Source organism: Pelophylax lessonae, assembly GCF_965119305.1.
Source record: "Pelophylax lessonae genome assembly, chromosome: 3".
Classification (NCBI taxonomy): Eukaryota; Metazoa; Chordata; class Amphibia; order Anura; family Ranidae; genus Pelophylax; species Pelophylax lessonae.
Window position 1 is genome coordinate 89,064,212 of NC_138770.1, and position 25,019 is coordinate 89,089,230.

At 42.3% G+C, this 25,019-nt stretch overlaps 1 protein-coding gene across 2 annotated transcripts in view; it reads left to right on the forward strand.

The window, feature by feature from the left end:
• The first annotated feature begins 1,148 nt into the window (after nucleotides 1–1,148).
• Nucleotides 1,149–25,019, forward strand: part of LOC309551303 (cytochrome P450 2K1-like) — a 43,062-nt gene continuing 19,191 nt past the window's right edge. The window contains exons 1-5 of one of the 2 annotated variants that reach the window (XM_082251834.1): nucleotides 1,150–1,423; nucleotides 11,787–11,949; nucleotides 20,577–20,726; nucleotides 20,812–20,972; nucleotides 24,142–24,315. In XM_082251834.1, the coding sequence (XP_082107960.1) occupies nucleotides 1,238–1,423; nucleotides 11,787–11,949; nucleotides 20,577–20,726; nucleotides 20,812–20,972; nucleotides 24,142–24,315 (834 nt within the window). In that variant the 5' untranslated portion in view covers nucleotides 1,150–1,237. Of the gene's footprint in view, nucleotides 1,424–11,786; nucleotides 11,950–20,576; nucleotides 20,727–20,811; nucleotides 20,973–24,141; nucleotides 24,316–25,019 lie in introns of both variants that reach the window. The other variant, XM_082251835.1, reaches the window with a different exon arrangement.

Here is a 25,019-nt window from a genome sequence, read left to right on the forward strand (position 1 = left end):
GATTTCATGGCAATGGGAATAAATCTTCATATTTCTATATGAAGATATTGCTGACAAATATGACTGTCCCATCTGAAGCAATTCAAACCATTAATTATCAGTTTTTTCACTCATAGTGATGGTTAGTACCGTCACAAGTTCCGGTTTTGCAGCTAAACTAGTCCTATCTAGTTCTTGGTTGTAATATGTGGCTAGAATATCGGATATCTATGTCCAGACTGGAGGAAGCGGTATACTGAGGTAAGTACTCAAGTGGAGTCTGGGACGGTTCCGTCACAAAAGCTGGCAAAAGAGGAGAAGGAAACGGCAGTGGCAGTGACACAGTTGAGGAGGGGTGTGCAGTTTACTCAGTAAGAATGGAGGGGTGCGTTACAGAAAATTTTGTAAAAGGTTTAGCTGCACCTGATATATTTCCCCCATTGATAAATCAAGTAAAATTGTTCTTTTTAAAGCTAAGTTTGTTCTTTTTTTTTTTAACCACTACCCTACCGGCGCATTGTAAAATGATGCTGGCAGGAATTCTTTGTCCCTCCCATCTCCTGCCTCCCATCCCTGATCAGTGTAAAGAGCCAGTAAAAATGGCTCTTTACCATCTGACTGGCTGTGTCCAATCACAGCCAGCCACATGCACTGTCCTTGTGCACGCTTCTCATGCAGAGCGGCAATCGGGGATGGAGAGTGTCACACTGACACAGCCCATCCCCAATCAGGGAAAAGAGCTAATGAAATTGACTTTTTACCATGTGACCAGCTGTGTCCAATCACAGCGGGTCACAGAATGTAAACAAGCTGCTGTAACTAGCTGTTACCATGCTCTTCTCTTCACACACCAATCCGTTGTTTTTTTTTTCAAAATTTTCGCATTTTTCATTTATATCGCAAACAATAAAAAATCTAGTGGTGACTCAATACCATCAAAAGAAAGCTCTATTTGTGTGAAAAACATGATAAATAAATTGATTGGGTAAAGTGTTGAAGGACTGAGTAATTATCATTCAAAGTGTGAGAGAACTGAAAGCTGAAAATTGGTCTGGGGAGGAAGGGGGTGAAAGTGCTCTGTATTGAAGTGGTTAAACCCTAAATTTACATTTCTTAATATTGTTTGTTATTAACTTGCACAGGACTGCCTGTACTACTGGATTAAAGGTGAAAGACCTCTTTCTCTTATGAAAGACAGAAAATAAATAACTGTTCATTAACTTTCAAGTTCAGACTTTTCCAATAGCTAATAGCAACAATGGATTTAGGAATATCTGTAGCTACATACATTGTGTTGGTCCTATCTATATTATATATCTTTAAAATTCTGTATCAGTGGAACAAAGGCAATTTGAAAAATGTTCCTCCAGGACCATGGGCTTTGCCACTCATTGGAAATTTACATATTATGGATTTAAAGAAACCACACTTTACTTATCTAGAGGTAAGGCAACCTGTGTACCCAAAATGGTATAATGGTTGACATACATTGTTTTTGTTTACTTGGCAAAGGTATTTGGTTTGAATGAAAGCTTAACACAAATTGAAGGAATGTTAAGGCAACTCAAACATTAACATATTTAATCAATGTTTTACATTTCTTGGGCAATTATTATCATTTCTTTCATACCATAGTTGATAAAAATGAAAGGGAGGATTCCTCCTTGCTGGAGCAAATTGGATCATGCTTTATTGGGTTTTGCTTTCCTGTGGATCAGCTGTGTATAGGTTTTCATATACGGAGGTTTTCTATTTGTTTTTTCTTTTGGTGGAACTAGATTGACTTGTGTCTTTTTTTTTCATCCTAATTAACAACGTAACTGTGGAAGCATGTTCTAATGCAAAGCACTGTTGCCTTTTAAAGCTTATTTCTGTAAAATGTATAATATTAAAGCATTTAACAACTCTGTGATCCTTCATCTGTAATTCTGTAACCCCAAAATACATAAGAGTAATATATTTATATAATAATATATATATATATATATATATATATATATATATAAAGCACACAGTTTTTAAACTGAACCATGACATTCAGAACAGAACCAGATATTCTGGCCAGCAAGTTTGCAGGGTACAACTAAACTCACTAATGAGGAGTGAAAAGGTAATGAGCACCGACCTGCACAAATATCCATACTGGCAAAATGTATGTAAGTGTTGTGGCAAATATGTGGTATTAATCAAAATTGACATAGTTAGCCACTTAAGCCCTGGAGGATTTGGCTGCTCAAAGACCAGACCCTATTTTGCGATTCGGCACTGTGTGACTTTAACGGAAAATTGCGCGGTCGTTCGACAATGTACCCAAATGAAATTGACGTCCTTTTTTTCCCCACAAACAGAGCTTTCTTTTGGTGGTATTTGATCACCTGTGCGAATTTTACTTTTTGTGCTATAAACAAAAAAAGAGCATCAATTTTGAAAAAATAACAATATTTTTCAAATTTTTTTATATGAAATTCCCAAAAATCAAAATGTTTTAACATTTTAGGCCAATTTGTTTTCTGCTACATATTTTTGGTAAAATAAAATCACAATGGGCGTATTTTGATTGGTTTGCGCAAAAGTTATTGTGTTTTCTAACTAAGGGAAAGATTTATGTCATTTCTATTGTTTTTTCTTAACTAGTAATGGCGGCGATCTGCGATTTTTCTTTTGCGGGATTGCGACATTGCGGCGGACAGATCGAACCCTTGACTGACATTTTTGACACTTTTGGGAGTACCAGTGACATTACTACAGTAATCGGTGCTATACATATGCACTGTTACTGTAAAAAAATTACACTGGCAGGGTAAATGTTAAGTGTGTCCATAGGGGCGTGCTTCTAACCATAGAGGGGCGTGGCTTTTAATGTAACCACAGAGACATACGATCCTACATAGCAGGATCATATGATCTCTGCTGTTACATCAGGGAGAATGACAGGCGGCTTTGTTTACATCAGCCGCCTGCCTTTCTCCCTCTCCAGCCGGGAGATCGCGAGTGGCCGGCGGACATCAGAGCCACCGATCAATCGCACGGGGACCTCAGTGAACGAGCGGGGGCGGGAGTGCGCCTCCGGCGGCGCGCGCTTGCCCCCTACAGGCTCCTGGGCGAGCGACGTAGTACTACGTCACTTTGCCCAGGAGGGGCTGACCGCCGCAGTAAATGTACTTGCGTCGGTCGGCAAGTGGTTAATCTTGTTGGAAAAAGACACATGTACATCCAGCTCAACCACCATGGAAAAAAAAAATTTGGTTTAGGTAAAATAGTTTTTGGATAGAGTAGAAAATGTCTAAACTTTTTAACTCCAGTTAAATGGGAGTGGAAGGGAAATATCCGCACCTAGGCACTTGTTTCTAAGACAACTATTAATGGTGAATCCTTCTTACCTACTGTTGTGTTATTAAGATAAGACGTGAGGGAAAAGAAGGAAACCAATAAAAACTTTTCTAACCCTTTCTCACGTCATCCAAAAGTAAAAAAAAAATAAAAAAACACACTTTTGTCTATACTTAAAAAAAACAAAAAAATAACAAGCAACCAAGTTGCTTTTTTTAGCAGGAGGTCAGCAAAGTTATCAGCTTTGTTTCTATCAGGTCCAGTTCACACTCATGTGATGCGGGAAGGCTGCGAATCCGCAGCCTGTTCCCGCATCGCACACGCACCCCCGGCAGTTCACACTGCCATATGCGATACGCTGGGGGTGTCAATGTAATCTTAACGACAACCCCAGTTTGATCGCGTATCGCAGTGCGATCGTGCAGTTCACACAGGATCGGATCGCACAAGTGTGAACCGCTGTGCGATCCGATCCTGATGCGGCTTCCAAAAAGGGTCCTGTGCGAGTTTGCTGCGGGTGCGGGTGCAAATTTAGCCATACAAAGTGTATGGCTAAACTCGCACTGCACAGCCGATCCCATGTAATGAAGGAGCAGTGCGCTCCGACATTACATGCGAACCCCGCACTCGCAGAAGTGTGAACCGGGGCTTAATGCAGGTTTTGATTATAATAAAACTGAAACTCCAACCTCTTTGGGGGGGTATATTTTTCCAAATATTTATTGTGAGTGAGCAGCGTACACATGTTGACACCAGCAAAGCTGCTATATAACTAATACTTGTACAATAAAATAGCGTGCACCAAAGCACCACATATTTATAGCTGCCAAAAAATGTGGACCATCCCCTCTATGAAAAATATTAGACAGGTCCAAATTGGAAGGTTCTGCATTTAGAGGTTATAGGACGAGAGCAAGTTCTGCAGAACAAAGAGGTGGTCAGGCCAGTCCATCAGCAGGAAGGGCACGTCTAACTTTTCTCACAGAATGGCAATGCTGTATAACCAAAAGTATGCTTGTAGTTGAGTAGCTGACATGGCTTTTCTTCCTCCTCCCAGATGCAGAGCAGCAAGTTCTCTGCAAGCGCGCCCTCCTCTTCATTTTCTGCTAATCCCTGCAATAGCCCCGCAGACTGGCTGTGATGAATCTGTGGAGCTATTTGGCAGAGGTGGGGGACTCGAGTCACATGACTTGACTTAAGTCAGACTTAAGTCACCAGTTTGAGAACTTGAGACTTGCTGGACTAAAATTAATAGTCCTTCCGGGCAGCGGAGCATCACTATGTCATTTCCTGAAACCACCGTGGAACGCACGCCGGCAGCGTATGGGGAAGTGGAGTGACTCATAGTGTTTGCTAAACCAACGCTGATTACCATACTATGTTTGTGAGTACCATTCTTATCACTTGATTTTAATAAATACACCATGTCTGGCTTCTTCTCCTTCTTTTGACACACATGCTGGTGAGAGAGAGGGGAGGAGATAATAAGGGAGCCATTCTAAAGAGGCTGTATTGGATTTCAAAGAGGCTGTATTGGATCTATCCACCTGTCCAGGGGATATTATATCTGCTCAAGGCTTATATATATCCTTAATCTGGTGAGTGCATCCCCATAGGGGGTCTTTCTTCCTGAAGAGCACTTGGGCACCTTATGGACTATTTTGAGCACCTTTCCAGCACTTTAGTTCTTTGAAGGAACCTTTTAGACTGCACTTTAATTCATATATTTTGTATTTTGCACATGGTTGCACAATGGACATACAATTGTAATATTATTTTGCACTTTAATATTTATTAATTTTGTACTTGGTGATCACGATATGCACTTTACTTTTTACCCATTTTAATATTTTGATCACAGTTATAAAGATATCTATTTATACATACCTGTTAGCGCTGCTTTTTTGATTGATTTTATAAAATTAATAAAAGACTCGACTTGACTTTGACTTGGTATTCATGACTTGAGACATGACTTTGACTTGAGACATATGACTCGAAATGACTTTACTTTTTTAAGTTATTAAATATTTGCATTTTCTCAAGATGTGTTAAAGCAAAATGAATGCGCCCGTTATGTTTCTGACACCACAGTCACTTAAAACACCTCAGTGTGTTCTGATTTTAAGGACACTGACTGTTTAACAATGGAAATACTTAACATGTTTTTAGTGACTGTGGTGTTGAAACATGACGGGATGAAGGATTTTGAGCTGTTTGGGCATTCAAAATGTTTTTTTTATATATACCAGGAAAAAAGCACTAAGCAGTTTTGTTAATGTTGAAAATAAAACAAAACCTTTCCTGACCACTGACTTTTAACTGATTTCAAGGTGAAAATTGGGATAGATCAGTATTTTGACTTGATTTGTGACTTGACCAAAATAAATGACTTGACTTGACTTGCTTGACTTCTAGCAGGGACTCGACTTGACTTGCTTGGTTTTCGCCACAGTAACTTGGGACTTGCTTGAGACTTGAAGGTTAAGACTTGAGACTTGCTTGTGACTTGCACATGTGTGACTTACTCCCATGTCTGCTATTTGGTCACATCATTGCTGGCTTGCTGCATTAGCATGATCTACATTATGCATAACCATTCTTCCTTTCAGATATTGAGGATGAGGAAGATAGCATTATGACCACAGATGGAGAGGAGGGTTCAGCAATACAGCAGTCAAGGAACATCAGGAAGGGTGCAGTAGGAGTCAATAATATTCTTGCAGCTAGAGTGTACTGCAAAGTAGGCTCCAACAATGAAAAGGGGGTGGATGATGAGCTGGTAGAGCACCCAGTGGCAAGGGCAGGGGAAGCTTGCTGAGGACTGGAAGGAGCGGTCATCCACTTCTGCTCATCCTTAAAGCGGAGTTCCACCCTAAAATGCAAGTTCCGTCCATCTTCATGCCCGGGGTCACCTGAAAAACAAATGGATAATCGCAATTTTTTTTTTTTTACTTACCTTGTTTAGAAGATAATATACTTACCTTACTTCCTCTTCCTCCCCTCGGCAGCCACGGCGAGTCGTCACTTTCCGGCTTGCAATGATTCCTGGGAGCTGAACGTCATCGCTCCCAGGAATCAATGCGCCTGCACCGGCCCTGACGTCAGTTCCGGTGCAGGCGCCGTCATACCTTGCTAAACAGCTTCTGGGCATGCCCAGAAGCTGTGCAGGGATGACGCTGCAGCCCGGAAGTGACGGCGGGGCTGACGGAAGAGGACGCAGAAGAGGATCGCGCTGCCCACACCTGAGATGGCAGCGCTGGACAATACATTTTCAAGGTAAGTATTTCTTCTTGCAGGTAAGTGCAACCCGGGACAGTTCAGAGGCTATCCATTGTGGAATGCACTAGCCCTGACTGTCCCGGGGGTATTTTTATGCATTTGTTTTTTTGGTGGAACTCCGCTTTAATGTGTATTGTAGTACGAAGCTGCTGTAAGAATACCCAAATGGATGCAAAAATATGAAAGTTAAATTACAGAGTTAAAAATATAATGTGTATATACACTGTTCCCAATGTGTGTATACATATTGTGGATGATGGAGAGAATTCTGTGACTTATCAGACTCTCCCCCATTCAAAGATTGTGTTGCATATGAAAGTAATCAAAAATAAAATTCTCAATCGGGGAGGGAGGATGAGGTGGGTCTTCCTCGGAGGGTTTTACACAATAGCTTAGCCCAGAGCCTGAATCAATTTATCGAGTGCGTGCCCCCTGCTTAGCTGCAGGAAGTGGATGGGACACCCCTGCTGCAGTGAAGATTTTTTTCAGGATCCTACATAGGATGTTATAGGTAAGCTTTGTCACAAAATCTCTTGATCAAAAAAAAAGCTTCAGATTTAACCACTTGACAATCACCCCATAGCTGTTAACTGCTACATACGTATATATACATGATCCTGAACTTCTGGGTATCAGACGTTGGCAACTGCTCGCTCCCGCTATGATTCTACTGTCGGCACCCACTTATCATTCTGTACACAGGCAAAATGGCGATCTGCCTATGTAAACAAAGCAGATTGCCATTCTGTCAGTAAGGAGGGCATTGCTCCTGTGTTCCTGCAAAGCAAGGACACAGATCTATGCCTTCCTCTAGTAAAAGCACCTCCCACACAGTAGTATATCACTAGCTAGGCACACAGTTAACCCTTTGATCACCCCTGATGTTAATTTTTGCAAAATTGTGTTTTTTTTGTTTATATTGCAAAAACCACAGAGGTGATAAAAATACCACCAAAAGAAAGCTCTATTTGTGGGGAAAAAAGTACATCAATTTTATGTGCATTTATTATTTTTTTCTAAGGCGTCTGCAGAGCATTGCACCCTCGATCAGCATATCATGGGTGCAATCTCTTGCAGACTCTCAGCATAGTTGTCTGCTTGATGAGCTGGTAGACCACCCAGTGACAAGGGCGAGGGGCAGCTTCCAGAGGACTGGAGGGAGCGGTCATCCAAATCCAACTGGCAGCACTGCCCAACAGGTACAGGCCACTGCTATCCCCTTTCTGACTCTCTGCCCACACTGTATCAGTCATGGTAAAAGTACCAAACATTAGGATACTACATGCATATGGAAACACATGACTCGGAAGCAAGCTTGGAGAGAGCAGCAGCTCAATGTGATAAGCCAGTGGCAACCCTCCTAAATTTTCACTTCCCTCCTAGATTTTCACTTCCTGCATGCCCCTCTACAAAATTATCCTTCTGCATTCTCTGCAACATCTGCAGGCCACCAAGTGATGGGGGAACGTCTCACAAGGGGTTTCAGAGGCATAGGGTGTGCCAAATCAATCGCTGAACAGGGCCATGGGGCACGCTGAGGAGTGCATAGTGAAGGCTTGAATCTCTGCAGAACTCTCCTACCTTCACCCTGCCATCTCCAATGACATCCTTCCCAAAGAAAGTTCCTCTTTTGTAGCTGCTAATACAGTAGAAAAACACGTCCCTCAATCATTGCCATGTTAAGCGTCAACTTATTTCAAGTTTGTCAAAACTGCTGGATTTCTAACCTCTTCCATTTCAGCTCCTAGAAGCAGCTCCCTTCTACAAGAATATGGAGTGTGCTACACCAAAGTGGCAGTTACCCAGCCATTATTATTTTGCCCAGAAGGCCAACTTTTACCATCTTTTAACGTTTACCAGCATGTGGAAGATAAGACGCTTATGTCAATGTACTACACTGTCAGCAGCAGGGCACACATGACCATGGGCACTTGTATCTTAGATTGTATTCTGGAGGGCAGTAGCCACGCTGGGCCAGAGGCAGCTGTGCAGGACCAAGCTGAAAGACGACTGACAACACACCATCTTGTCCAGTCCAGTCCAGTTCTGGTCGCCAGTCCTCAGAAGGGATGTGTTGGAGCTGGAGAGAGAGTCTAGAGAAGGGCAACTAAACTAATTAGGGGATTGGAGGACCTTAATTATGAAGAGTGCTTACAAGTGCTTGATTTATTCTCCCTGGAAAGGAGATGCGTGAGAGGGGACATGATAGCGATTTACAAATACCTCAATGGTGATCTCAACATAGAAAAAAAAATATTCAGTTGCAAGGAATGCATGAGGACACAAGGCCATACAATGCGATTAGAGGAGAAGCATTTTAACCTCATGCTACGTAGGGGGTTCTTTACAGTAAGGGCTACAAGACTGTGGAATTCTGTATCACAAGTGGTAGTAAACTCCATGAAGGAGTTTAAGCATGCATGGGATAGGCATAAGGCTATCCTTCATATAAGATAGGGCCAGGGACTATTCATAGGATTCAGATATATTGGGCAGACTAGATGGGCCAAATGGTTCTTATCTGCCGACACATTCTATGGTAGTAACTGCGGGGAGTATGGCTACTTTTAAAAGACTCTTGGACGTACATCTCAAGGATCAAAACATTCAGGGGTATGTGAAATTATTACGGCCACACACACCTACACAGGTTGAACTGGATGGATGATATTGGCTTTATTCAACCTCAACTACTATGTAACTATCTTCAGCCAAGAAAGGTTGTATGTGACAACAGCACATATCTACAGGCTGCTCTTTGCCAGGGAGAATTCACAAACATTCCTTGCCTGGCACATTTATATTTCCTTCCTTATATTTAGATTTCTTTATATATTTTTCCATCCACCTTTTCTGGCCTATTCTGATGACTCCAGCAAATGTGCCACACAATGAGGTTTATTTACTAAAATTAAAGAGAGCAAAATCAGGCTCCCTTCTGCATAGAAACCAATCAGCTTCTAACCTCAGCTTGTACAATTAAGCGTTGGCAATAAAACCTGGAAGCACGGTTGTTTTTTATGCAGAAGTGAGCCTATTTCTGCACTCTCCAGCATAGTTGTCTGCTTGTACCTTGTATGAGCAGGCAGTTACCTGTGAGCAGGAAGAATCAAGGAACTATTGGAGCACCCACCAGCGTCCTCATAGTTCATTGAGAACTAAAAGCTGTCAGCAGCAATGGCTGATGTTACTTGAAAGCATTCATTCACAGGAAACTGTAAATGAATGACGCGGCTGTGTGGGCGGAGCCTGCATGGCTGCGCTGTTTTCAAATTGTGACAGCGAGTGTGGAGAGAAGATCCCCTACCAGCTGTCACAGGAACAGTGGATTGGGGGGGGGGGGAGAGGAGAGGCTGCAGATGCTGGAATATGTAGGGGTGGAACATATTACACGTTCCAAATGTGAACTTATCATTTAAAGGATTGGTGTTTTTCATGTAAAACACAAAGCCACTTAAAAAGGACTCTGTTCTTTCTGTATGGTACCTAAAACAATTTTTTTTTTAGCTTTATTTAATGTCTTCTTTAGCAGTGACCAGCTCCCCATTCACTTTTCAAAAATAGTTTCCCTATTAGCTCAAAAATTAGCAGCTTTTAACAGCAAAATTTGACCAGCTAAGTTTTGATTAGCGTGTGGCTGCCCCTGATCAACAGAAGTCAAATGCTTGATCAAATTCTGTCAAAAAAGAATATTGGAAAATGTGTCAAGATCAGAGTCTGCAGCAAATCGTCTGCAGCTTCTGATCAATGTATTCTGACAGCAGCAGGTGCAGCTGTCAAAATACAATTGTAATGGAACCGCCGACCCACACTGTACTTGTGGACTTCCGTCAGTATATGGCTTCCTTGCAGTCATGAACATAGATATCAAATCCTAGCTAACTTCTCGCCACCCGCACTATAGCCGAAAGACAGCCACAGCACGGGCCTAAATTGCTGGGAGGGCATATTTGTATGTGCTCCAGAGCATGTGATGCCTGCACGCTCCCTCATGCTAACAACGTGTGGAGAAACAAAAAAATGTTGATTACCGCCTGGAGTAAACAGGACATCGGTCCCGCACACTCCAGACCCACTGCTCCTAAGTAGTGCCCGCTGGTGTCACCTGCAATTGCCCACCAGTGCCACCTATCAATACCCTCCAGTGTCACCTATCAGTGCCCATCAGTGCTGCCAATCAGTGCCCATCAGTGCCTCATTATCAGTGCCACCTATCAGTGCTGCCTATCAGTGTCACCTACCAGTGCCTATTAGTGCCACCTATCAGTGCCCCTCAGTGCCCATCAGTGCCACATATCAGTGCCTTTCAATGCTGCCTATCAATGCCCTTCAGTTCTGCCTATCAGTGCCCATAAATGCCACCTATCAGTGCAGCCTCATCAGTGCCCATCAGTGCCACCTTATCAGTGCCCATCAGTGCCACCTTATCAGCGCCTATCAATGCTGCCTATTAGTGCCCACCAGTGCAGCCTATCAGTGCTCATCAGTGCAGCCTGATCAATGAATGAGAAAAATTGCCTGTTTGCAAAATATTATAACAAACTATGAAGCATTATTTTTTGTAAGTTTCATTTTTTTGTTGTTTGTTTAGCAAAACATAAAACCCCCTGATTAAATACCACCAAAATAAATCTCTGTTTGTGTGAAAAAAAAAGATAAAAATTTTATATGGATACAGTGTTGCATGACCGCACAATTGTCATTCAAAGAGTGACAGCGCTGAAAGCTGAAAATTGGCCTGGGCAGGAAGGGGGTTTAAGTGCCCAGTAAGCAAATGGTTAAAGCAGCGAAGTGCTGAATAGCAAAAAATGGCCTAGCCATGAAGGGGGTAAGACCTGCCGAAGCTGAAAGCACATTTGTAGTTTTAATGAAAAATTTGAAAATAAAATAAAGTCAAGGTTCATCAAAAAAGGTAACTTCCCCAGCATAAAAAATTGTACCCTGCAGTAGTCTACAGCTGAATAATTGTGAGTATGACTTGTTTCTTGCATAGGTACTACAACTGCAGACTTGCAGCAAGCAGTATTCACTAATTTGGCGGGGCAGAGGGCAGACTATTCTGGAGAGCGTGGCAATAGCAGGCACCTTGTAGGTCACCCTTTGTAGGTTGCATTATTAGTTTTATTATCCTTGAGTGGAGGAAAAAAATCACAATGTAATATTTGTTATATGTTTTTGTTTCTGTTTTATCCAAGCTTGCAAAGAAATATGGCCCAGTGTTTAGCGTTCAAATGGGAACAAAAAAAATTGTGGTATTGGCCGGATATGAAACCGTGAAAGATGCTCTCATTAATTATGCTGAAGAGTTTGGAGGAAGAGGGAAAACTAGAATATTCCAAAACATGGACAAGGAATTTGGTGAGTGAGTTTTTTGACAGATGTGCTTTAAAGCTGAACTACAGGAAAGGCATAACATATTACAGCTTTGTAATTAATAATACTGTACACCCTTAAATGTATATTTTTTAATGCAGAGTAAGTGATTGAACATGATTTATCAGCCTGTAGCAATCACATGTACAGTAGAGCTTAGTATGGAAGTAGCATAAGAACTCATTTAGGTGTTCTGCAGTGCTCATGTGCTAACAAGGAACATGCCGATAAGCGGAAAGACTGAGAGAGATTAGTTCATTGGTCAGCTTCTTTTACTTTCACACTCCATTCACAAGCACTAAATGTTTTACCTAAAGTGTTACTAAACTCAGGAACCTGCATTCACTATATCTGGTCTCCCACAGTACACAGAACATGGAAAGGCAATCATTTTATTAAATAAAAACGGCTAAATTCCTTTTCTCATCAGCAGTGTTTAGCAGTCTTGTAACTTCTATTAGTGCCTGGTTAAAGCTTGTAGGAGGAGTTTTCATACTGCACTGGCTGTCCTATCAGGATGCAGAACCCGTGACCCTCTGTCTGGACAGTGCTCTTTGGCCCTGTGCTAATCACATGCACTCTCCCAAGAAAAAAAAAAAACTCTCTAGCAATTAATGGTGAGCCGAACACCCTCCCCCCCCCCCAGTTCAGTTTTTACCAGAAAACAGCGAATAGAGGAAAAGTTAATTCAAACAAACAAACCCCATTGAAGTCTATGGGACTCGGATATCAAAAATCAAACGCCCTAATTTTGAAGGCTTAAGTGCAAGTTATTGCCCCGAAAATGTGTATGGGGGTCCGGGTCCTGACCTGGGGAACATGTAGCAATGGAAAAAAAGTTTTTAAAAAGGATCATTTTTAAAGAAGCAGTGATTTACTGATTTTTATGAGGCTTAAAGTGAAACTATACAAATGAAAAATTCCTTCAAATATCGTGCCTGGGGGGTCCCCTGAATGTTCCTGTAAAGTAGTGCATCTATACGATGTATGTAGCCTTCTGCAGCTATACTGACATTTCTAAAGCAAAAAATGTCATATACAATTATACATACAAATTTCAAATGACAAGTACTTGTCATACGGGTGCAGAAAAATTGGGCCTTGGTTGTTGATGGTGCCTGAACACCGTAACCACTCACAGTTACTCTTGCTGGGTTCAGGAACGGGCCCTGCTGCTAAAAAATCTATACAAATTTGAAATCGCATGTACTTGTCATACAGCTGCCAAAAATTGGGCCTTTGGTGTTGCTGGTGCCTGAACACCTTAACCAACCCCTCACAGTTACTCTTGCTGGGTGCAGGCAAGGGACAAGCTGGTAAGAATTCCATGCAAATTTCAAATCACATGTGCTATACAAGTGCCAAAAATTGGACCTTTGCGGAAAGTGGTGCCTGAACACCGTAACCAAGGCCTCACAGTTACTCTTGCTGGGTGCAGGAACGGGACCTGCTGGTAAGAATTCCATGGAAATTTGAAATCGCATGTGCTATACAAGTGCCAAAAATTGGGCCTTTGCGGTAGGTTGTGCCTGAACACTGTAACCAAAGCCTCACAGTTACTCTTGCTGGATGCAGGAACCGGACCTGCTGGTAAGAATTCCATGTAAATTCGAAATTGCATGTGCTATACAAGTGCCAAAAATTGGGCCTTTGCGGTAGGTGGTGCCTGAACACCGTAACCCCTCAGAGTTATCAGGACACAGGGACAGGGCCTGCTGTTAAAAATGGCATACAACATTTCAATTTTATGCACCTGTCATACAAGTGCATAAAAATTAGGCCTTGGGGGCTGGTAGTGACCTAAACCAAAAACATTGTTGGAAGCCAGCAAAATCAAGGTAGAGGAAAAGGATAGGCAGCATATGCAGTCTTCGAGGAATGGCAGACCCCCAGCAATTTCAATCAGTTACATCCGCATCAGGGGCCTGATAGCTCTTCTTGATCCAGGACTGGTTTATTTTGATAAAAGTCAGCTGGTCAACAGAATCTGTGGAGAGACGCACTCTTTTGTCCATCACAAAACCTCCAGCAGCACTGAACGTCTGTTCGGGAAGCACGTGGAAGAAGGGCAGGCCAGTAGCTCCATTACATATTGAGAAAGTTCTAGCCAGTGATCCATCCTCAAGACCCAGTAAGCCAGTGGGAAAGGTCTCCAAGTCTGCTCTTGCACCTACATAATCATGGACCATATGATGGCAACGCTGGCGATGGTTGCTTAAACCTAACAGCCCTGGGTGCTGCTGAGGACAAAAGAACTGTTTAAAGGCATTGGTCAGCCGACCGCCTTCTCCACCACTCCTCCTTTGGCTGAATGATGCCTCAGAAACACATGCAGAGAATGCTGACCTCCCAGTGTCTGGAAAGGAGGTACACAATTTTTTTTTCAAGGCCTCCTCAAGATGTTTCATCCACTGCTCCCTCTGCAAAGGCAGGATGAGCTCTGTAACTTTACCCTTGTAAGGTGGATCAAGAAGGGTTGCCAACCAGAAATTATCCCTCTCCTTGATAGCATGAATCTATGGGTCCTTTAGCAGGCTTTGCAGAATCAGGGAGCCCATGCAACGTAAGTCCTCTGGGTCACTAAGGATGACATTGTCAGCAGGAGCAACCTCTCCCCAACCATGTACAACTACTGTGGTTTCTGGGGAATCAAAACCATCCCTTGAAGACTGCTGTATGCTATCCTCTTTCTCTACATCCATGCTGCTGAAATTCTCCTCCTACTCCTCCTCTTCCTTCTGTGTGTTTTGTGGCCCTGCAGGAATAATATCTGCATAAAGGGGGCCATGTGAGTAAAGGAAGTCCTCCTCTTCCTGCCGCTGTTCTGCCTCAAGTGCCCTGTCCATGATTCCATGCAGCTTGTGCTCCAGCAGGTAGACTAGCGGGATAGTGTCACTGATGCATGCATCGTCCCAGCTCACCATCCTTGTGGCCTCCTCAAATGGTGACATGACGATGCATGCATCCTTAATCAAAAGCCACTGGCATGGCGAAAAAAAGCCAAGCTCCCCTGACCCTGTCCTTGTTCCATACTCACACAGGTACTGATTGATGGCCCTCTGCTGCATGTGCAGCCGCTGAAGCATTGCCAACGTTGAGTTCAACCTGGTGGGCATGTCACAAATGAGGCGGTTGGTGGGCAGGTTGAATTCCCCTTCAATGTCAGATAAGCGAGCACTGGCATTTAACGAACGGCAGAAATGGCCACAGACTTTCCTGGCCTGCCTCAGGAGATCTTGAAAGCTGGGTATCTGCTCAAGAAACACTGCACCACCAGATTCACAAGATGTGCCAAGCATGGAACATGTGTCAACAAGTGTCCCTGTCAGAGGGCGGAGAGAAGGTTGGTGCCATTATCGCATACAACCATTCCTGGCTCAAGCTGTCGTGGTGTCAACCTGATCTCTGAGCCTGGCCTTGCAGAGCTGATAGAATCTCTGCACCGGTGTGACTCCTATCCCCTAGACAGACCAACTGAAGCACAGCATGGCATCTTTTAGCCTGACTGCTTGCGTAGCCCCTTGAACGCTTAGGGAGCACTGCTGCTGCAGAGGAGAATTGCACAGAAGAGGACATGGAGGAGGAGGTGGTGGAGTAGCCAGATGTACCCTGTCCTGCATCCTTCCCAGCTGCCAGCAGAGTTACCCAGTGTGCCGTGAAAGAAATGTAACATCCCTGTCCATGCCTGCTGGACCAAGAGTCAGCAGTAATGTGCACCTTCCTGCTGACTGCTTCGTCCAACGAGGCCAAAACACTACCTTCCACATGACGGTAGAGAGCCAAAATGGCCTTACACGAAAAGTAATGTCTTTTTGGGACTTGCCACTGTGGTGCAGCACATTCCACAAATTCACGAAAGGGAGCCAAGTCTCCCAGCTGAAAAGGCAGAAACTGTAATGCTAGCAATTTGGCCAACCTAGCATTAAGACGCTGAGCATGTGGATGGCTGAGACAGTATTTCTTTCTACGGTTCAGCAACTAGGGTAGTGAAATTTGCCTGCTGCTCAAATCAAGCGGTGGCGTAGTGCTAGCAGATTGGGTGCAAGTCTCTGTGCCACTCATTGCTATACCATCATCCCTCTTAATGCTGGTATTTGAGAAGGCATGAGGTATAGTAGGGTTAGAGATCGCAGATGAGGAGCAAGGTGATGTATGCTTGTTTTGATCTGGTGCCTCTTTCAGGTGCTGTTGCCAATGGACTGCGTGGCAGGTCGTCATATGCCTTGTCAAGCATGTGGTGCCCAAGCGGCCTGTTTTCTGGCCGCGCTTGATCTGCTTTAGACAGATGCTGCAAACAGCAACGCTGCAGTCTACTGCGCAGGTGCTGAAAAAAGCCCACACTAATTAACTTTTTGGAGTCCGCTGGGATTTTGCAGCATCCTGCACCTGTGGAGCTCTGTGCTGTGACGCAATAGGTTGGCTACTGCTATGGCGGCCCATGGAGCACATCCTGCCTCGTTGGAGTTGTGCGTCCTCCTCCTCCTCCTCCTCCTCTATCCTGTCAGGCACCCAAGTAAAGTCAGTGACCTCATCATCCCCTCCCTTCTCGTCACTGGAGCAAACTTGGCAATATACTTCAACTGTGGCAACACGACTGCTGGTCTTTTGTCCGTCATTGTCACTCCCTCTCTCTAGGCTCACGTTATTCCCTTCATCAACCTGGAAAACAACATCACAGCTTTCAAATTTCTGTGCATCCTCCAAGAGCATGTCACTGTCACTGACACTATGATCGAATAGTTCCGGTGACTCCTCCGTGCATGATGGTGGGGCAACTGAAGGAGTAGCTGTGGAGAAGGAGCCTGTGGAATGGGCCGCTTTGGCAGCTGCGGTGGAAGGCAAACTACTAAGAGCGTGGGTGTCAGAGGAAGAGGAGGATTAGGATGGCTTATTGATCCACTCCACCAACTCTTCCACATGTTGTGGCTGAATAGCATGGGCAGCACCGGAAATAAAAGACGGGCGTGCCCCACCTGCAGAGGATGCACTATGTCGACTGTGACCACCACTTTTCAAAATGGACACAGAGGCTGCTTGCCCTCTTTTCATGGCCTGTGAGCATTAGCCTCTCCTTGTCGGCCTTTCGGACATGATGATGATTCAGATCAATAAAGGGTATATGCAATTGACCAATAGATACTCAATGACCTGATATGATGTAATTGATAGCCCTATAGATGAGCTAAGGTGGTTATAGATGTACGCAAGTGACCGATTAATAATACTCTCACTGATATCTGATGTAATCTATAATCCTATAGATGGATGGTCTGTGAATATTATAGAATGTTCCACAACTGATCAATGAATACTCTGACTGATATCTAAAGTGATCCATAAACAAATAGGTCTGTGAATATTATAGAATGTTCTACAACTGACCACTCTGACTGATATCTGAAGTGATCTATAAACAAATAGGTCTGTGAATATTATAGAATGTTCCACAACTGACCACTCTGACTGATATCTGAAGTGATCTATAAACAATTAGGTCTGTGAATATTATAGAATGTTCCACAACTGTCCACTCGGACTGATATCTGAAGTGATCTATAAACAAATAGGTCTGTGAATATTATAGAATATTCCACAACTCACCACTCTGACTGATATCTGAAGTGATCTATGAACAATTTGGTCTGTGAATATTATAGAATATTCCATAAATGACCACTCTGACTGATATCTGAAGTGATCTATAAACAATAAGGGTCTGTGAATATTATAGAATGTTCCACAACTGTCCACTCTGACTGATATCTGAAGTGATCTATAAACAAATAGGTCTGTGAATATTATAGAATGTTCCACAACTGACCACTCTGACTGATATCTGAAGTGATCTATAAACAAATAGGTCTGTGAATATTATAGAATGTTCCACAACTGACCACTCTGACTAATATCTGAAGTGATCTATAATCAAATAGGTCTGTGAATATTATAGAATGTTCTACAACTGATCAATGAATACACTGACCGGTATCTGAAGTGATCTAGAACCCTATTGGTCTGTGAATACAATGTTCCACAACTTATCAATGAACAATACTCTGACTGGTATCTGATGTAAAGAAATAAATCTGTCCCTACCTGATACAGGAACCTACCCCTCCCTACACTACTAGCAATGTCTCTCCACTGTCTGATATGATGTAAAGAAATCAATCTGTCCCTACCTCACACAGGAACCTACCCCTCCCTACACTGCTAGCAATGTCTACCCACTGTCTGATATGAGGTACAGAAATTAATCTCTCCCTACCTCACACAGGAACCTAATCCCCCTCCCTACACTGCTAGCAATGTCTACCCACTGTCTGATATGATGTACAGAAATGAATCTCTCCATACCTCACACAGGAACCTAGCCCTCCGTACACTGCTAGCAATGTCTCTTCACTGTCTTACAAACTCAAAAAAAAAACTACTCTCTCCCTGCCTGAATCGTGTGCCTGTCCCTGTCTCATCGCCCGCACAATAACACTACACGTTGCGGCTGCGCAAAAAGCATTTATGTAGTGTGGGGCGTGTACTTGGCCCCTAAGCCATGATTGGCTAAAGGCAGCCTGCCTTGAGTCCAATCATGGCAGAGATCATTTGATTGGCCAAAGCATGAGGTCAGGGTACATGCTTTGGCCAATCTTATAACGCGCTGCACGCGTGGCGCGTGTGCAGTGCATTATGGGAAACTCAAATTTCCGTGAAGAAGCACATTTGTTCGTCATTCAACAAACGATCGAATGAGCGATGTTCGAGTCGAACTTAGCCTCGACTCGAACTCGAAGCTCATCCCTACTAGCAAAACACACCAAACTGAGCATGTGCAGCCTGACTCTGTCTTATCCGGACATGTTATGGAGACAATGCAAGAAGAGGAGGATCTGTGCATACAGGATCAAACTGCATTTTTACACAATGCAGAGGATTAACCCCTTAGGTCTCACAGTAAGTATAACAAGCACGTTTTACTGCAACAAAAGTTCCAGCGCTAACACTGCGGCACCTATACTGTGAGAAATTCTAAACCAAATTGGTGCTGCTGCCAAGATAAGTACTGATGACCAGCCAACAAACAACCAAAAATAAGAGAACAGCGCTGCCCCGATATTGGTATTATCAGAATGCTGATAAACAAGTTGAATGATACAAAAAAAAAAAAACATTTATTCAAGATTGTCAAAGTTAAAATACAATAAGAGACAATGGAAACTGTTGCTGTACCAGACCGGTGTATTCCGATGATGATCGGTAATGACTGCTGGGTTCACTGGGTAAACTGTGGCTGAACCCCTGTAGATGGAATGTGGATGGAATGCAATTCTGAAGAGCCGCGTTCAAGCCGTATGCAAGCGGGAGCCGGGCCGGGCGCGCTGGCGGTCATCGCGGAACGTGACTGTGACTCAGAGGCAAAGGTGGAAGTCTCAAACCTGGAATTGTGAACCAGACTGGAACGAATGGAGGAGACTTTGCCACAATTACATGTTTCACACGCATGTGCCCACACATGTAAACGGTGTTCAAACCACACATGTGAGGTATCACCGCGATCGTTAGAGCGAGAGCAATAATTTGAGCCCTAGACCTCCTTTTGTAACTCTAAGCTGGTAACCTGTAGACATTTTTAAAATGTCGCCTGTGTTTGTATGCCTAAGTACCAATGTTTGTCGCCATTCCACGAGCGTGCGCAATTTTGAAGCATGACATGTTGGGTATCTATTTACTCTGCGTAACACTATCTTTCACATTGTAGAAAAAATTGGGCTTACTTTACTGTTTTCTTATTTTTTTATTCAAAAAAGTGATTTTTTCCCAAAAAAATTGCATTTGGAAGACCGCTGCGCAAATACAGTGTGATAAAAAATATTGCAACAATCTCTATTTTATTCTCTAAGGTTTCTGCTAAAAATATATATATATATATATAATGTTTGGGAGTTCTAAGTCATTTTCTAGCAAAAAAATTATTTTAACTTGTAAACAACAAGTGTCAGAAATAGGCCCAGTCCAGAACTCTGGACAAACATTAAAATAAAAATTCAACCCACCCACCAATTTGCTAATGTGTCCTTCTAAGCCCATACCTGCATCCTGCCTGATGATCCACTGGCTTGTTTTTTCTGCTAATTGGGACCAGTAACCCAGAACTGCAGTCTAGACCCGCCAGCAAACAATCTTGTTTCTAATCCTTACCATGACGTCATCATGCTGCTGATGCACAGCCAATGGAGAATACCCACATTTCCAGGCAGAGACGTGGGCACCCAAAAAAGCACTATTCCACTGTGCAGCGAGAGAGATGGAAAACCCGTGACCATGCATTTAGGTAAATATTTCTGACATTATTTTATTTATTTATTTTTGACTACTGTTGGAGAGTTTTGGGGTTTTGGAGGGTTTTGCTAAAGGTGGGCGGGGAAATGTTTAGTGGGGGGTGGGTACTGGCCAGCTTTACCAAACATATTGTCTAGCAAGTATTTGCAATACTTTTCTACAAACAAGTTTAGGGAAAAATCTTCCAAAATATCAAATAGAAATACATACCTCCATGCCAATAGACTGCCTGCTGACAACTTAAAGATATACGCTTACAATGTTGAATTTCTCAGGACTTGTTCACTCACGTGGTGAAAACTGGAAGGTGATGAGAAGATTTACACTGACAACCTTGCGTGATTATGGGATGGGAAAAAGTCTTATTGAAGAAAAAATTATTGAAGAATGTTCTTACCTAACTAAAGGTTTTGAATCTTTAAAAGGTAAAATTTGTTGGTAACAAAATAGACAACTCAATATTCCCCAGCATTATATGTTTTTGACTTTTGCTCTAAATTCTTATTACAGGAAAGCCATTTGATAATACAATGATGATAAATGCTGCAGTGGCTAATATCATTGTGTCAGTTTTACTTGGACACCGACTGGACTATGAAGATCCACAATTTAAGAGACTTATGAGTTTGAATTCAGAAAATGTTAGACTTTTAGGAAGTTTTACAGTTGGGGTAATATATTTTTCCTAAATTTTTACCTGGCATAACTTTTTCACATACAGACATGTTTCCCAAAGTGTGGAATATGTACCCCTCTAACGATCAACCTTAAACCATGACATCTACTGGTCATTGCTCAGAACTGCTTTGGTCTCTGAAGTGCACATCTGTTGTATTCAGGAAAGCTAAAATAGGCTGCTGGACATTCAGCCTTTGCTTGATCAACAGATTAGTCTATTTGCTTATGCCCTGAGTTATGTTTGCTCATGTTTCATTCCTGCTAATTCACTGAGCTCTGTCTCTATAGCATATTTTCTGCCTTGTAGTTGGTCTTGCCCTAGGTGATACAGTGGGTCAGTTGAATTTTGTATGAATATTATTTTGTGCATAAAAAGACATAGCTACTAATAATAAATTAATAAATATGACCCAGAGAATAATTGTTATCATCAGGATAGATTTGTATTTGGACATGTACAAGTGTTATTACACTTTGTGGTAAAGTAGTGAGCATTCATGGAAGGGTTTCATTTATGAATTCAAAGTTAAAAAAAATATTTTTATCTAAACGCTTTGCTAATTTTTTTTTATTTTTTGCACACATATTGAAGTCAGTGTTTTTTTTTAGAAATGACTTTAACCACATGACGACCGCCCACCGCAGATTTACTGCGGTGGGCAGCCACTCCTGGGCAAACCGACGTAGTACTACGTCACTCGCTCAGTAGACTCTAGGGGGCGAGCGCGGGCCGGAGGCGACACGCTCCAGCCCCCGCTCGTCAGCCAGGGAGCCAGTGCGTGTGACAGGCGGCTCCTGTGACTCGCTATCTCCCCCCGCTGACAGAGAAGGACAGACGGCTTATGTAAGCACAGCCATCTGTCATTCTCCCTGAAGTGATTAGAGAGGCTATGTGATCCTGCTATATAGGATCGCATGTCTCTGTGATGATTCACAAGCCATGCCCCCCCACAGTTAGAATCACATTTAACCTCTTGATCACCCATACTGTTAACCCCTTCCTTGCCAGTGTCATTTTTACAGTAACAGTGCATATTTTTATCACCTATTACTGTAGTAATGTCACTGGTACCCCCAAAAGTGTCAAAAATGTCAGTTAGGGGATCCGATCTGTCCGCCGCAATGTCGCAGTCCCGCAAAAAAACTAAGATCGCCGCCATTACTAGTAAAAAAAAAATGACAAATCTTTCCCGTAGTTAGTAAACACAATAACTTTTGCGCAAACCAATCAAAATACGCTTATTGTGATTTTTTTTTACCAAAAATATGTAGCAGAAAACAAATTGGCCTAAAATGTTTTTTGAGAATTTCATATAAAAGGATGTGAAAAATATTGTTATTTTTTCAAAATTGACGCTCTTTTTTTGTTTATAGCGCAAAAAATAAAAATTGCACAGGTGATCAAATACCACCAAAAGAAAGCTCTATTTGTGGGGGAAAAAAGGACGTTAATTTCGTTTGGGTACAGCGTTGCACAACCACGCAATTTTCTGTTAAAGTCACGCAGTGCCGAATCGCAAAATAGGGCTTGGTCATTAAGCAGCAAAATCCTCCAGGGCTAAAGTGGTTAACCACTTTACCACCGGAGGATTTTCCTGCTAAAAGACCAGGGTTTTTTTTGCGATTTTTTACTACGTGACTTTAATGGACAATTGCGCGGTCGTGCGACGCTGTACCTAAACGAATTTCACGTCCTTTTTTTCCCACAAACAGAGCTTTCTTTTGGTGGTATTTGATCACCTGTGCGATTTTTTGATCACGCGCTATAAACAAAAAAAGAGCGTAATTTTTGCAAAAATAACAATATTTTTCACATTTTTTTTATATGAAATTCCCCCCCCCCAAAAAAATTTAAAAATCAAAATTTTTTAACATTTTCAGCCAATTTGTTTTACGCTACCTATGTTTGGTAAAAAAAATCGCAAAAAGCGTATTTTGATTGGTTTGCGCAAAAGTTATCGCGTTTACTAACAAAGGGAAAGATTTTTGTAATTTTTGGTGTTTTTTTTTTAATGAGTAATGGCGGCGATCTGCGATTTTTTTTGTGGTGCTGCGACATTGCGGCGGACAGATCGGACCCTTGACTGACATTTTTGACACTTTTGGGGGTACCAGTGACATTACTGCAGTAATCAGTGCTATATATATGCACTGTTACTGCAAAAATGACACTGGCAGGGAAGGGGTTAACTGTATTGGACAGGGAGGGGTTAAGTGTGTCCTAGGGGCGTGCTTCTAACTGTAGTGGGACATTGCTATTGGTGTAAAAACAAAGATCAACGGTTCTACATAGTAGAACCGTCTGATCTTCATTTTTACACAGGGAGAACTGACAGGCGGCTTGTTTACATAAGCCGCTCTGTCTTTCTCCCGCTGTACCGGCGATCGTAGTGTGACCGGCGGACATCGGGTCCGCCAGTAACACTCCTGCACTCCTCCGTGAACGAGCCGAGGCGGGCGCGCGCCTCGCCCGCTATTGGCTCTAGAAGGAGTGACAGGCGAGCGACGTAGACCTACGTCACTCTGCCTGGCCGGGGCCGACTGCAGCAGTAAATATACTGTGAACAGCCGGTAAGTGGTTAAACTCAAAAATGCTATATTTCCTGAAAGCAACAGCCTTGTAGAATAAAATAGTAGTTGCAACTTTCTATATTGCACCATATTTGCACAACTGTTTATGAAACGCATAGTTTTGGGAAAAAAACTAACAAAATAAAATAGCCACTTCTTTGCTAAATATAAAAGATGGTTTTGCAATGAGTAAATAGATGTCAAGCATGTCAAGCATCAGTTTTAAGATTCATGCAATTTAAAGACAGGTCATTTTAAGGTTTGAATGTATTAAGAGAAATATGGAGGTCATGCCCCTTCTCACTTGCTTTGAAAATGCTAGCTTCCTGGCTGTCTCTGACACCAGTGCTTTCCAGGTCATTGACTGGAACATGAATGCATCTAGTGAGAAAAGCAAAAACCCTGCTTGTCCCAGGCCAGGAGCTCTGATTTGGATCAAGACTCTCAAGAGCCATGTACCTAGCATTTTTAAAAGAGTTCAGGAAAGGCAGCATACCTAATACATAACATAATTTTTAAGCATGACCACAATAAAAAAAATGCAAATCCATCACCACTGCAGCCTAACAAATTATCTTTTTTTTAAACCAGATATATAATATTTTCCCATTTTTGGGCTTTCTTCCTGGTAACCACAAAACAATCGTAAAAAATGTGGATGAAATGTGTGAATTTGTTACAAAAACTTTTATAAAACATCTAAAGAACTTAGATGAGAATGACCAAAGAAGCTTCATGGATGCATTTCTTGTGAGGCAAAAAGAGGTAAATTTATGTTTTATAAATTATATCAGTTATATAATGTAATGAGTAAAAGATCTCTTCAGCCAGAAGTCTATTCCAGGGGGAATCAAAAGATGAGATTTTGTGGATCTCTGGCTGTATATATCTATTTGCACCTATTTGAAAGCAAAAATGGGTAGAGGTCATTGAATGGACAGTTATGTCTGTTTCCCCCACACATCCCTTTAGTCTAAGCAGATAATCTATACATAATTCAGGTGAACTGATAGCTAGAGATGGATGGATGGATGGATGGATGGATGGATGGATGGATGGAACGATAGATAGATAGATAGATAGATAGATAGATAGATAGATAGATAGATAGATAGATAGATAGATAGATAGATAGATAGATAGATAGATAGATAGATAGATAGATAGATAGATAGGACATTACAGGGAAACATTTTTCTGACCCCCTACATATGGCACATCGTGTATTTATCCAGTGTATCTATTTCCATGGCTCATTAGCAATTTATAGACCCTTTCTTATACTGAACATGGCTCAGTAGACTGAAGCACAATATCCCAGTGTTGCAAGATATTGTGGCACAGAGGACACAGGAATTGATTCCGTGTCAATTTGTTTTCTGTGTTACTTGTGCTGAGAGCCTAGTATTAAAATGATATGGCACTGAGGTTCTGGTACTGGAACATAATGAACTAGACTGAAGAATGAC